Source organism: Strigops habroptila, chromosome 12 (genome assembly GCF_004027225.2).
Source record: "Strigops habroptila isolate Jane chromosome 12, bStrHab1.2.pri, whole genome shotgun sequence".
Taxonomy (NCBI): Eukaryota; Metazoa; Chordata; class Aves; order Psittaciformes; family Psittacidae; genus Strigops; species Strigops habroptila.
Window position 1 is genome coordinate 132,236 of NC_044288.2, and position 12,849 is coordinate 145,084.

A 12,849-nucleotide genomic window follows, 5' to 3' on the forward strand; every position below is an offset into this window, starting at 1 on the left:
TTGAACCACTTGCTCTGACCCTGTTCCTGACAGGTTGGACTTGAGACCTCCTTGGGGTCCCTTCCAACCTCTGTTCTCTTATGATCCTACAGTGATGGGCTTGTGAAGAGCACAAAGATTCTCCAAGGGCTGGGGCACATCTCTGATGAAGGCAGGCTGAGAGAGCTGGGGGTGTTCAGCCTGGAGCAGGAAAGCCTCCAGCCAGATGCAGGAGAGGGACAGCTGGGTTTACTGGACTGTATGGACCAGATGGCCTAGCACGTCAGTCACAAAGGACTATAAGGCTCCTGTAGGCACCGGTGCACAGTGTACGCTGATGCCATCAGCACATAGAGTGGCAGAACCCATTTGTATTTCTGGAGTGACATGGGGATCCCAGCAGCTGCCTGTACTGAAGGCTGAAATCAACCTGACTGGGAAGGAGTGGGAGAAGCTCCCCATTGTGACTGGCCCAGGGGCTCCGTGCATCCTTGGCACACACTCTCTCAGGAGAGGGCATTGCAAGGTCCCAAAAGGGCTTTTGGTAGAGCTGCCCTGGAGACGGAGGAAGTGCAGCAGCTGTCCACCTTGCCTAGTCTGTCAGAGGATCCTTCTGTTGTGGGGTTGCTGGAGGTCGAAGAAAAACATGTGCCAATTGCTACCACAGCAGTGCACTGGCGGCAATATCGCACCAACCAAGACTCCCTGATTCCCATCCGTGAGCTGACCCACTGATTGGAGAGCCCAGGAGTGCTCAGCAGGACCCACTCACCCTTTAATAGCCCCATATGGCTTGTGTGAAAGTCTAATGGAGAGTGCAGACTAACAGTAGACTATCGTGGCCTGAATGAGGTCATGCCACCACTGAGCACTGCTGTACAGGACATGCTGGAACTTAAATGTGAACCGGAGTCCAAGGCAGCCAAGTGGGATGGCACAATTGATATTGCCAATGCATTGTCTCAGTCCCTTTGGCAGCAGAGCGCAGGCCCCTGCTGGCAGCGTGAGGAGGAAGCAGGATCCAGCAGTGGCAGCATCCAGCTGGTGGCAGTCCCTGGCCCCGAGCCTGCCCAGGCCTGGGGGAGCCCTCACTCCCTGCTCTGCAGTGGCTGCCCCAGGCAGCCCTGGGCTGGCTCCAGCGCAGAGCTGCTCTCCTGGGGAGCCCCCAGCTCCTGCCAGGCCACCCTGGGGCAGCTGGGGGGTCTCTCTGCCCCTCTGCGCTATGGAGGGATGTGGGCAGGGGGAGGGAAGGGCAGCGCAAGGGACGGGACCACGCCGGGGAGTGTCACAGACCGGGTCACAAAAGGCCCCGCTGTGACCCGCCGCCGAGGGCGCGAGGGGCAGGGCGTCCAGTGCAAGCTGGACCTGGAGCTGGGATAGTCCCTGTGCCAGGAGCTCTCCTGCTCTCGGGAACCTTCTCTTGAGCTCTCTTTGGACCCAGCCTGGATGTGCTGTGCTGCCTCCAGCTGCCATGGCCCTCAGTGGGCAATGGGGGCTCTTGCTGGATCTGCTGCTGCATGCCTGAAGGGAAATGGACTTGGAGCTGTGACTCGTTGTGCTTCACAGGGGAATGGTTTCGAAAAGTCATCCTTGTGGGGAGAACTGAAAGGGCTTTACTAATGACCAATGGTAATTATTCAGTGTCTGAATTAAAATCAAATGGGAATCCAGTGGTGATTAAGCAATAATTGAATTTTAATTCAACTGTGAATTCAGAGTGATTTGAAGATGATGTAAATGATAATTCAGATGATGATTTAGACCATTTGCCTTCCAGTACTTAACAGGATGCCTACAAGAAAGCTGGAGAGGGATTCTTTTAAAGAGTATGTAGTGATAGGACAAGGGGGAAGGGCTTTAACCTCACAGAGAGGGGAAATGAGATGAGATCTCGGGAAGAAGTTCTGAGAGGGTGGTGGGACACTGGCCCAGGGTGCCCAGAGAAGCTGTGGCTGCCCCATCCCTGGCAGTGTTCGAGGCCAGGTTGGACATAGGGGCTTGGAGCAACCCGCTCTAGTGGAAGGTGTCCCTGCCCATGGCAGGGGGTTGGAGCTGGAGGAGCATTTTACATGTGAATGAGCCCTGTGGTGCCAAGTTCCTGAACTGCAGGTACTGAGAGAACAAACAAGCCTCTCGAAGCAGAAGGCACAAGAACACCTCAAGTTTCTGAGAGTGTTGGAGGCCACTGTCACTGAGGCCAGCACTGACAAAGCCATGAAGGGAATGACCAGTCAACGTGTTGGTCCCTTGGGGCTGATTCAGCAGAAACTTGGGGATGTTGGTTGGAGGTGGCCAATGCAATGTGCTGGTGGCTCTGATGCCAGGTAAGCCCTTGTGTTTGTTTATCATCAGAGTGGCCAAGCAATGACTCCCAGGACCTGGTAAAGGAGATCCTTTCCCTCCTGCAGTGCTCAGGGCTCTGCTGGGGTCACTGGGAGTGTGTGGGTGCACCTTGGTGATAGATTGTGTTGCTTTGCGCACAAAGCTGTGGTTTTCTGGGCATTTGGCAATGCCTGTGAATTCCCCACAACCCATCCGGCTTCTTTCATAGCCCTGCTCACAGTCCTCAATCACCTCAGATGTCCCAGTTCCTTACTTGCATCCTCTACTTGGATCCATATCCCAGCACTGCATGGCGTAACCTCTTTACTGTGCTGCCCTAAAATCAAAACTGGAGCTATTCTCCATCAGCATGACTGTCCCTTGCTCTTCCAGGTCTTTTTCTGGCCTGTAGCACCCTCTCTGCTGCGCACACCCCACTCTCTGCCCACACTCACAAGTGTCTCACAGAAGCTTTGCACTTCCCCTGCAGCAGCAACACCTCATTCCAGGAGGTTCCTGCATTCTCCAGGCTCAGGGACCCTTATCAGACTTGCTCATGCTCCTTCACCATCAGAGCTGCTTCCCATGGAACCTCCTGGATCAGTCCCCATGTAAATCAAAGTCTTCCCCTCTGGAGTCCAGAGTCTATTCTCTGCTGATGGCCTTCCTCATGCCCTTTGGCATCTGAGTCCCCACTATTGCATGCTCATGACAGCCAAGGCTGACACTTATGGTCACATCCTGACCAGCTTTTCTTTGTTGGCGAGGATCAGGTCCAGGGGAGCATCACACGTATTGACACGCCCTGCATCTGTGATAACAGGTTGTGCCAAGACCCTCCAGACTGTTGCACACTGTTGCTTTGCCTGGCCAGTGAATGCCGGGGAAATTCCAGTTCCATAGGAACCTGCTCATTAACCTGGAGACTTCCTCAGGTGCTGACAAAAGATATTTTCTTTTTCCCCTCCTGGTCAAGTAGTTTGTAACTGTGAGCACAATGTCCCTCTTACTGACTCCTCTGATCCCCAGTGACAAAAGCCAACGCAACCTGTTGCCTGTCACATAGAGGACCTCCAGAAATCCAAGTTTCCCCTTCATGCAGGGGGCATCCACCCTCCTCATTCTTTTGCCTCCAATCTCCTGGGGTTCCAGCCATCAGAGGGACATGAGATTGTCTGTACAATTCTCCCCTTACAGTGCTTGATCTAAGGAACAGCATTTTAAATGATGCCTCCCAGAGTCCAGTGCCTTTCTTCCTGGGGCAAGAACAGACCAGCACGTCCTGGGGAAAAACATTCTCTCAGCACCTTGGATGCAGCCCCTTTGGTCCCATGGATTGGTAAGTCTCTTGTTTGCAAAGCAACCCCTGGCTTGATCCCCATCCAGCGCTGGTTGTTCCCCTTTCCCACCCAGAGTCCTGCCTCAAAGCACAAAGGCCTGGGAGACGTTGCTGGTGGGAACTGAGGCAAAGAGGAGATAGGCTATCTGAGATCTACCTGCATGTACTCTTGCTTTATTTAGTAGTGGTGCTGTATTATCTGGTTTCTTCTTTCAGTGTTCCTGAAGTAGCAGCAGGTCATCTTGATGCCTTTGAATTCCTGTTTGAGTTTGACTGAGTTTTGCTATGACCCATCACTGTGCTTGGAGGAGGATGCCTCTGAAGGCCAGATGGACCCAGGCACACAGTTAAAATGCTTGGGCTGTTGCTTGCTTGAATCTTTAAGGGAGTGAGTAAGGACCCTGCAGTGATGTACTTTGTGTTCACTCAATGACTGCAGCCAATGGGTGGCAGAGAGGAGAAACCTTGCATCTCTCATAGCAACTCATGGCTGATGCCTCTGGGTACTACAAGACTATTCCCAAAGATACTGTCTTGTCTCTATATCAGCCTGCACGTACCTTCGACCTGTCTCTATTACCTGCATGTAACTTTGACCAACCCTGTAATGCCAAATGTCACCAGAGATTTGCATCTGACACCTCACTCCTGGCCCTCATCACTGTTAATGACTATGAGAGCTGAGAGAAGGAGCTCACATGTAGGTGCCTTTTTAATGAAGACCTGACCAGGGGCAGGAGGAATCTCATCTCCTGGGGGTTTGTGGTGAGCCTGGGAGGGAGCTGAGCCCCCTTCCAGCCCCAGGGCTACAGTCCCAGGAGGAGATGCCTCAACTAACCAGGCTGAATCCTTTCCTTCAGCAGGGGTAAAGGAGATCCCAGCCTGTCCCGGTCTGCCTGTCCTGGCTAATGATGGGACAAGAAACAGGGTGCCCACAGAAGTGTTTGGATCACCATCCCTAGAGGTATTTAAAAGACATGTAGATGTGGCACTTGTGGACATGCCTTAGTGGTGGACTTGACAGTGTTTGGTTAATTGTTGGACTCGATCTTAAGGGTCTTTTCAAAAGTGAATGATTCTACAGTTCTAAGAAAAGCTGATGTTCAGACCAAACTCTGTCTCTCAGCAGAGAAATGACACTGCAGGAAGGCAGTGTGTCTCCCAGCTGAGGGAGGGAACATGAGTGCTTGCTTCAGGCTGTTTCCCATGGTGTTCCCCTGGAGTCCCAGGGAGCCCTGGAGGGCGCCCAGAGGAGCAGAGGCAGTGCCACCCTGGGTTGAGCTTAAAGGCACTTGGCAGTGGAGGATGCTGAGAGCTCCTTGCAGGAGAAACCTTCCCAGCCCTGTGTGCGGTAAGGCTCTGTGTGCAGGGCAATGCAGCTGCAGTTCCTGGAGGGATCTTCTCAAGCTGCTGCCTCAGACAGTCCATGGGATCTGTCAGGAGGACTCTGTTAGTTTCTCTGTGTAGATGTGGAGGAGGATGTGCTGCAGAGCAGGGCTTCCCTGTGCACCATGCAAGCGACAGGACAAGCCAGGTCCCTTGTCCCGGGGCTGGCTGCAGGGTGTGAATGTGGGTGTGCAGCCAGGGGTGCCCAGCGCTGTCCTTGCGAGCAGGGTCCCTGCACCCCAGGGGCTGTGTGCCGGGGCAGGGACTCTGCTGCCTCCCAGGGTCAGCACTCAGCCTGCCCGGGAGCTCCCCACGGCGCTGGAGAGGAAGGAACAACCCCTGGCAGGGAAGGAAGAGTGTTCTTGTGCACTTGAGAGGGTGCTGTGTGGGTCAGGGCTGCTCAGAGCTCCACATCACTCTGACGATATTGCAGATGGTCCTTCTGAAAGACACTGAGGCAGCGTTTACCTGATAGGGAAGTACCCTGAGCTTTGATGTTTTTCACTCTTGGTTGGCAGGTTGGGCAGTGGGAGCTGGGAATTTACTTCTCTGCTTTGGAGAAGGCACTGAGAGTCTTGTGAGGACTTGTCTGAGCTGCTCCTGAGCCCCTGCACAGGCAGAGATGCCCCTGGGCAGAGCCCTGCTGCCGGGAGGGGTGTGCAGGGCAGAGCTGAGCACACAGCCCATGGGATGGGCTCTGGGAGCACTGAGAGGGAGCAGAGCTGGGCACAGAGCAGCAGCTCCTGGCAGGGACAGCTCCAGGCAGCAGAGCCATGGGCAGGGAGTGGGGGGAAAGTGCAGCCCAGGCCTGGGGAGGGTGCCTTCAGGCAGCTCTCTTGGTGTCTGGCACTGGAGGTGGCTGCTGGCCATGCTCTGCTGGGCACAGTCCTTTGCTTCTCCTCATGAGAGCTCCGTGATCGGCCCTTTGAAACCATGCTCCCTTGCTCTCAGCACAGGACAGATATTTGTGGGGCTGCTTAAGCTTAATTTGTGTGTGCAGGCAGTGCAATTGTAAGCACAGGGCTAATGTGAAGGTTCTGATGGACACTGCACCTCTCCTGGCTCTGCACTAAGCTACAAAGAGGTAAGGCCTTTTGCCTGTTTCGATACTCTTCAGGTTTTCAGTCATACAAAGAAGGATTTATACCCCTGGAAAGAAGCCTCAGCAGTGTTATGCTAGTCAATAAATAACGCAGTCAAAATTATTCTAAGGCCATGCTGAGCCTCTCTTGTGCAGCCCAGATTCATTCGATTCATGAGTACAAGTACTGAACTTTACAATCAAGTTGGATTTCATCTGACATCCCTTGTGAACATCAGAGGTCTATAAAGCACTGCTTCAGAGCAAAACTGACGCCATGGCAGCACATGGGCAGAGGTCCTGCTCCTCACACCACACTCAGCCAGCACAAACCAGAGAAAGGAAATGCATTTCAGGGGGGATTTCTATGTCGTAATTTTTCCCTGTCCTTTCCTGGTTTGAACAGGCCCCACGTCCAGAGGCAGCAGATGTCCAATGGCAGCTCCATCACCCACTTCCTCCTCCTGCCATTCGCAGACACGCGGGAGCTGCAGCTCTGGCACTTCTGGCTCTTCCTGGGCATCTCCCTGGCTGCGCTCCTGGGCAACGGCCTCATCAGCACCAGCACAGCCTGCGACCAGCACCTCCACACCCCCATGTACTTCTTCCTGCTCAACCTCTCCCTCCTGGACCTGGGCTCCATCTCCACCACTGTGCCCAAATCCATGGCCAATTCTCTCTGGAACACCAGGGCCATCTCCTATCTGGGATGTGCTGCACAGGTCTTTTTCTTTCTCTTGTTTATTTTAGCAGAGTTTTCTCTTCTCACCATCATGTCCTATGACCGCTACGTGGCCATCTGCAAGCCCCTGCACTATGGGACCCTCCTGGGCAGCAGAGCTTGTGCCCACATGGCAGCAGCTGCCTGGGGCAGTGGGTTTCTCGTTGCTCTGCTGCACACAGCCAATACATTTTCACTACCCCTCTGCCGAGGCAATGCTGTGGAGCAGTTCTTCTGTGAAATCCCCCAGATCCTCAAGCTCTCCTGCTCAGACGACTCCCTCGGGGAAGTTGGGCTTCTTGTGGTTGGTGCCTGTTTCTTCTTTGGGTGTTTTGTTTTCATTGTGGGGTCCTATGTGCAGATCTTCAGAGCCGTGCTGAGGATCCCCTCTGAGCAGGGACGCCACAAAGCCTTTTCCACATGCCTCCCTCACCTGGCTGTCGTCTCCCTGTTTATCAGCACTGGCACATCTGCCTGCCTGAAGCCTCCCTCCATCTCCTCCCCATCCCTGGATCTGGTGGTGGCAATTCTGTACTCGGTGGTGCCTCCAGCAGTGAACCCCCTCATCTACAGCCTGAGGAACCAGGAGCTCAGGGATGCTGTGAGGAAGCTGGTGACTGGATGTGTTTCAGCAGCCATACACTGCCTGCTTTCCTCTGCAAAGGGCTCCCAGTGCAGGTCATGACAGGCCACATCTGTCTTTTCTGCTTTACAGTTGTTTTCCTTTTTCCACTTGTGATGGTATTATCTTCAAAGACATGTCAGTATTCATCCCTTCCTACTTCAGTATTTGCCCGTCTTGTCTGACCCACAGACTTTGTGTCAGTGGGGTCTCTCATTGTATTTAAGGGAAATAAATGATCCTGCAGCAACTTCTTCTCTGTGATATGTCCTCACATGGCAGGAATGAAGGGGAATGAAATCAGCTTTCTGGCTGCTCCAGCTCTGGGATGGCTGCGCTGTGCCTGGAGCAGTCAGAGCTCTGGAGGAGCCCAAGGGCCAGGGCTTTTGTGCTGGTGTGGGGAGATGGGATGGCATGGGGGGGCTACAGACCTCTCAGGGTGTCCTGGGGAGGAGAGCAGGGGACACAGGGCCTCCCTTGTGAAATCTCTGTAATAAAAGTGGATTTCCTCATTGCAGATGTTGGAGGTTGGGCTCTTCTTCCAAAGCTGAGGTCAGGAACAGGCTGAAGAAATTGCCCGCACCTGGCCATGCTGCTCTGCTGGGGTTCTCTATGGTCTCAGGGGTGAATGGCATGGAGTGATGTGTTAGACAATGAGACTGGACTGAGCTGTCACTGGTGGCCTCGCGAATCGTCCACTTCCAGCACTGACCCCTCAGCACACATTTATGCGTGAGTTTTGCTGCACGGCCACTTCCCTCCTGTGGCTGGGCTCAGTGCCTGCACTGGGGGAATGGCCAGCCCTGCTCAACCTCTCTCCTTGGCCACAGCCTGGCAGATCCCAGAGCAGGGATGTCTGCGAAACCCCACGTGGATGCAGATAGGGCTGGGTAGGCTCAAGGAAGAGGCTACCTCAAGCAGGAGGAACAGAAGGGGGACAGGGCACAAAGGGATGCTATGGGGATCATGCAAGATAGACTATTCCTCACAGCGAGTACATAGAATCACAGAAGCATAGAATCATAGAATGGTTAGGGTTGGAAAGGACCTTAGGATCATCTAGTTCCTGCCATGGGCAGGGACACCTCGCACTAAACCGGGTCACCCAAGACTCCATCCAACCTGGCCTTGCACACTGCCAGGGATGGAGCATTTACCACTTCTTTGGGCAACCTGTTCCAGGGCCTCACCACCCTCACATTAAAGAACTTCTTCCTTATATCTAACCTAAATTTCCCCTTTGCACATGTGTCTGGCAGGCTGGTACCGTGGCCTCCCATCTGAAATCTCTGTTCTAAAAGTGTATTTCCTCATTGCAGATGTCCCCTGTTTAAGTTTTAACCCATTACCCCTTGTCCTATCGCTGCAGTCCCTGATGAAGAGTCCCTCTCCAGCATCCTTGTAGCCCCCTTCAGACACTGGAAGCTGCTCTGAGGTCTCCACGCAGCTTCTCTTCTCCAGGCTGAACAGCCCCAATGTTCTCAGCCTGACTTCATGCAGGAGGTGCTCCAGCCCCTGACCATCCCCTGGGCCTCCTCTGGACTTGCTCCAACAGCTCCATGTCCTTCTTATGTTGAGGACACCAGAACTGCACACAGTGCTCACAGTGGGGTCTCATGAGAGCAAAGGGGCAGGATCACCTCCATGACCTGCTGGTCACGCTCCTCTTGATGTAGCCCAAGACACGGTTACACCTTTTGCCATGCTGTGCCTGTGCTGTGGGGCATGTGGGACCACATGTGGGGCAGCAGGGCTGGGCCAACACAGGACAGGGAGGGCACTGACAGGGGCCACGAAGCCACTGCCAAGAGGTGACCACCTGGAGTTGGTGACTGCAAGAAAAGCCAAGAGCAAGAAGAGCTTCAAGTCATCTTTGAGAGCCCAAGACTGAGCAAGGAAGGTGCAGGGCTGCTGCTGAACAGGGACAGTGAGTTAATAAACAGCAGAGAACAATGGGGCTGAGGGACTGTGCTGGGTTTGGCTGGGATAAAGTCAATTTTCTTCACAGTAGCTGGTATGGGGCCGTGTTTCAGATTTGTGCTGCAAAGAGTGTTGATGACACAGTGATGTTTTAGTCATGGCTGAGCAGTGCTTACACAGGGTCAAGGACTTTTCTGCTTCTCACACCCCCCACCAGTGAGTAGGCTGGGGGTGCACAAGGAGCTGGGGGGGCAGCCAGGACAGCTGACCCCCTCTGACCTAAGGGATATTCCAGAACATACAGCATCATGTTCAGCATATAAAGCTGGGGAAGAAGAAGGAAGGAGGGGAAAACATTTGAAGTAAAGGTGTTTGTCTGCCCATGCCACTGTATGCAGGATAGAGCCCTCCTTTGGTTTATCATGCACTGTTATGCATGATAAAGCTTCTCCTTTGGTTGGACATCAGACACCCACCAAAGCTGGTCTATCATTCTCCCTCCTCAGCTTTCCTGGCGATGGCTGAGCACCTTCCTGCCGATGGGAAGTAGTAAATGGATTCCTCGCTTTGTTTTGCCTGTGTGTGCAGCTTTTGCTTTACCCAGTAAACTGTCTTTATCTCAACCCACAGGTTTTCTCACTTTTACCCTTCCAATTCTCTCATCTATCCCACCGGAGGGGGAGTGAGCAAGCAAATGTGTTGCTGTCTGGGATTAACCAATGACAGGGACTTGATGCCTTCTTTGCCTGAGTCTTTACTGACAAGGTCTCCCAGGCCTCTGTGTTCAATGTGGGGCTCCAGGAGGAGGAAAGCACATATCGTCAGCAGCCTCATTAAATCCCAAAGGGACAAATGCCAGTTACTGCCCCTGCAGGGGACTCACCTGCAATGGCACAGGCTGGGGCTGCCTGGCTGGGAGCAGCCCATGGCAAAGGTCTGGGTGGGCAGGAGCTGGACAGGAGGCAGCGTGTGCCCTGGCAACAAGGGAGGACAGCAGCATCCCAGGCTGTATGACCAGGAGCACAGCAGGAGAACAAGGGAAGGGATGCTCTGGAATACTCCATCCAGGTTTCAGATCTCCAATTCAGGAACGCTATTGGCAAGCAGGAGTGGGTTTAGCAACAGGCCCTCAGGACAGGCAGGGACTGGAGCACGTTGCCTGTGGGGAGAGGCTGGGGGAGCTGGGCTTGTCCAGCCCGGAGAAGGGAAGGCTGACGGGGACCTCATCACAGACAGTAGCAACGAGGAGGTCATGGAGAACACAGAGCCAGGCTCCTCACCATGTTGCGTGGTGAGAGGACGTAAACCAATGGTGGATAGTGAAGAGGAGAGGTTCAGCCAGGACATACGGAAACCCTGTTCTGGGACCACCTTCTCAGCACCTCTGACACCAGCAGCTCCTGCACACACAAGGCTCCTGCTTCGCCCCCAGCACCTCTGCAGCCACAGCTGAGCTCCAAGCACATGAACAAGCCCAGGGCCTCCTCCTCACCTCTCCCCTGCTCCTCCAGCTGGGATGGCACCAGCACATCTCCTGACAGCTTCTCCTCCCTTTAGAGCACGCACCCACAACGTGTTTCAAGCGAACACTAAAGTAGGATTGAAAAGTCAAAGAACACGTACCTGGATGCGCAGGGCAGCCAGGGGAGATGCAGCCTCCCCAGGGAGGGGTCTCCTCTGCACTGGTTCCTGCAGGGCTCTCGCTCCTTAAATAGCCCACGCTCACCGTGGGGGCCCCCGTCACAATGGGCATCTCCACAGCGACCGCCACGGCTTTGTGATGGCGGCAGCATCGTGCCCATGGCCACTGGGCACCCAGGGGTGCTCCGGGAGTCGCCGCGGGGGGACCAGCCTCTGCCCAGCCGGCTCGGGGAGGTCCCTCATGGGCTGCTCTTCCTCAGTGCCTTTCATCTGGAGGTGGAGCATGCGAGGGGTCACAGCTCAACCTGGGCAATGGAACAGGGCGTCACGTCCACCTACGACAAGTGGAGAGTGACCGACATTCGCACATCAGAGAATCATGGAATCCCAGACTGGTTTGGGGTGGAAGGGACCTTAAAGCTCATCCAGTTCCAACCCCCTGCCATGGGCAGGGACACCTTCCACTAGAGCAGGTTGCTCCAAGCCCCTGTGTCCAACCTGGCCTTGAACACTGCCAGGGATGGGGCAGCCACAGCTTCTCTGGGCAAGTGTCTGTGCCAACGGCCCAACACTATGATAGTAAAGAATTTCTTCCTAATGACTAATCTAAATCTGCCCTTTTTCACTTTAAAGCCTTTCCCCCTTGTCCTGTCACTACAGGCCCTTTTAAAAAGTCCCTCTCCAGCTTTCTCATAAGCACCCTTTAGTTATGAGAAGACTGTTATAAGGTCTCCCCTTAAGGAGCCTTCTCTTCTCCAGGCTGAACCAGCCCAGCTCTCTCAGCCTGGCTCCAGAGCAGAGCTGCTCCAGCCCTTGCAGCAGCACCGTGCTCTCCTCTGGACTCACTCCAGCAGCTCCACATCCCTCTTGTGCTGTTGCCCCAGAGCTGGATCAGGACTGCCTCTGCCCAGCTGCCAAACGAGGTCAAGTGCCGCTAATCAAAGAGATTTATTGCTTACTTATCTAAACAAAGTAGTTATTTACTGCAGTAAGAAAACAGTGACATGAAAGGGGGAGAAAATAGAAAAGAAGGAAATCTGGCAAGCAGTCGGGATAGAGCTGCAGCAAGAGATAGTCACCACCATGGATCCAGCGGCATCCCGCTGGTCTGTAGTCTCCGTGTACTTTGGTGGGGGGGTTCCACTCGCCGTTGGATCACACAGTCTTTTATAGGGTCTTAGTGCATTCCTGCGCATGCTCTCAGTCCTGGCACGCTGGTCCCGAGGGGCGCACGCGGGGTGCATGCCAACACTGCCTGATCATTTGCTGTGGGCTGCACATGCCTTGGGAGGTTGGGGCTCACCCATGCCCAGGCACATCCTCCACAGCGATGTGCCTGCCTTGACCTTGGTCGAGACTGGTTTTGGGTGGCTGCTTGTTCCTTATCTGTTCACAGCAGCTGAGCTTGGCTCAATTGTACATCTCACAGTGAGCTCACCAGGATTGTGAACAAGCTTTGAGACAGTCAGCTTAAAATATGGTCTCCCACAGCACCCCGTGGCTCAAAGATTGTTGTGTCTTCGTCCATGGTGGTGAAAAAGGAGGGAAAATAGTTAAGCATGGGAAAAAGCATCATCTATACAATCTTTACAAGTGAGGTGTTAGGTTTAGGCCTGTTCTGCTAACAGGCAGGGTACACCACAAAATGGCCACAAGCTACAGTTTATTAAACAAGCACACTAAAGCAAATAAGCACACTAATGCAAATCAGGTATATATCTCTCTATATATAGCAAATAAGTAGAATAAAGCAAAGCAGATATACATATAAGTAAAGTACAGAGGAAAATGAGCAATGAATCAAATCATTACTGCATAGAGAGAACAGAGATTAAGAA

The 12,849-nt window shown here is 53.7% G+C and overlaps 1 protein-coding gene across 1 annotated transcript; it reads left to right on the forward strand.

Annotated features, from left to right (window-relative positions):
• The first annotated feature begins 6,532 nt into the window (after positions 1-6,532).
• On the forward strand, positions 6,533-7,779 carry LOC115615610 (olfactory receptor 14A16-like). Its single transcript, XM_030503962.1, has one exon. It carries the CDS (start codon positions 6,536-6,538, stop codon positions 7,511-7,513), a length of 978 nt encoding a protein of 325 aa, XP_030359822.1. The 5' UTR covers positions 6,533-6,535; the 3' UTR covers positions 7,514-7,779.
• Positions 7,780-12,849: the final 5,070 nt, after the last annotated feature.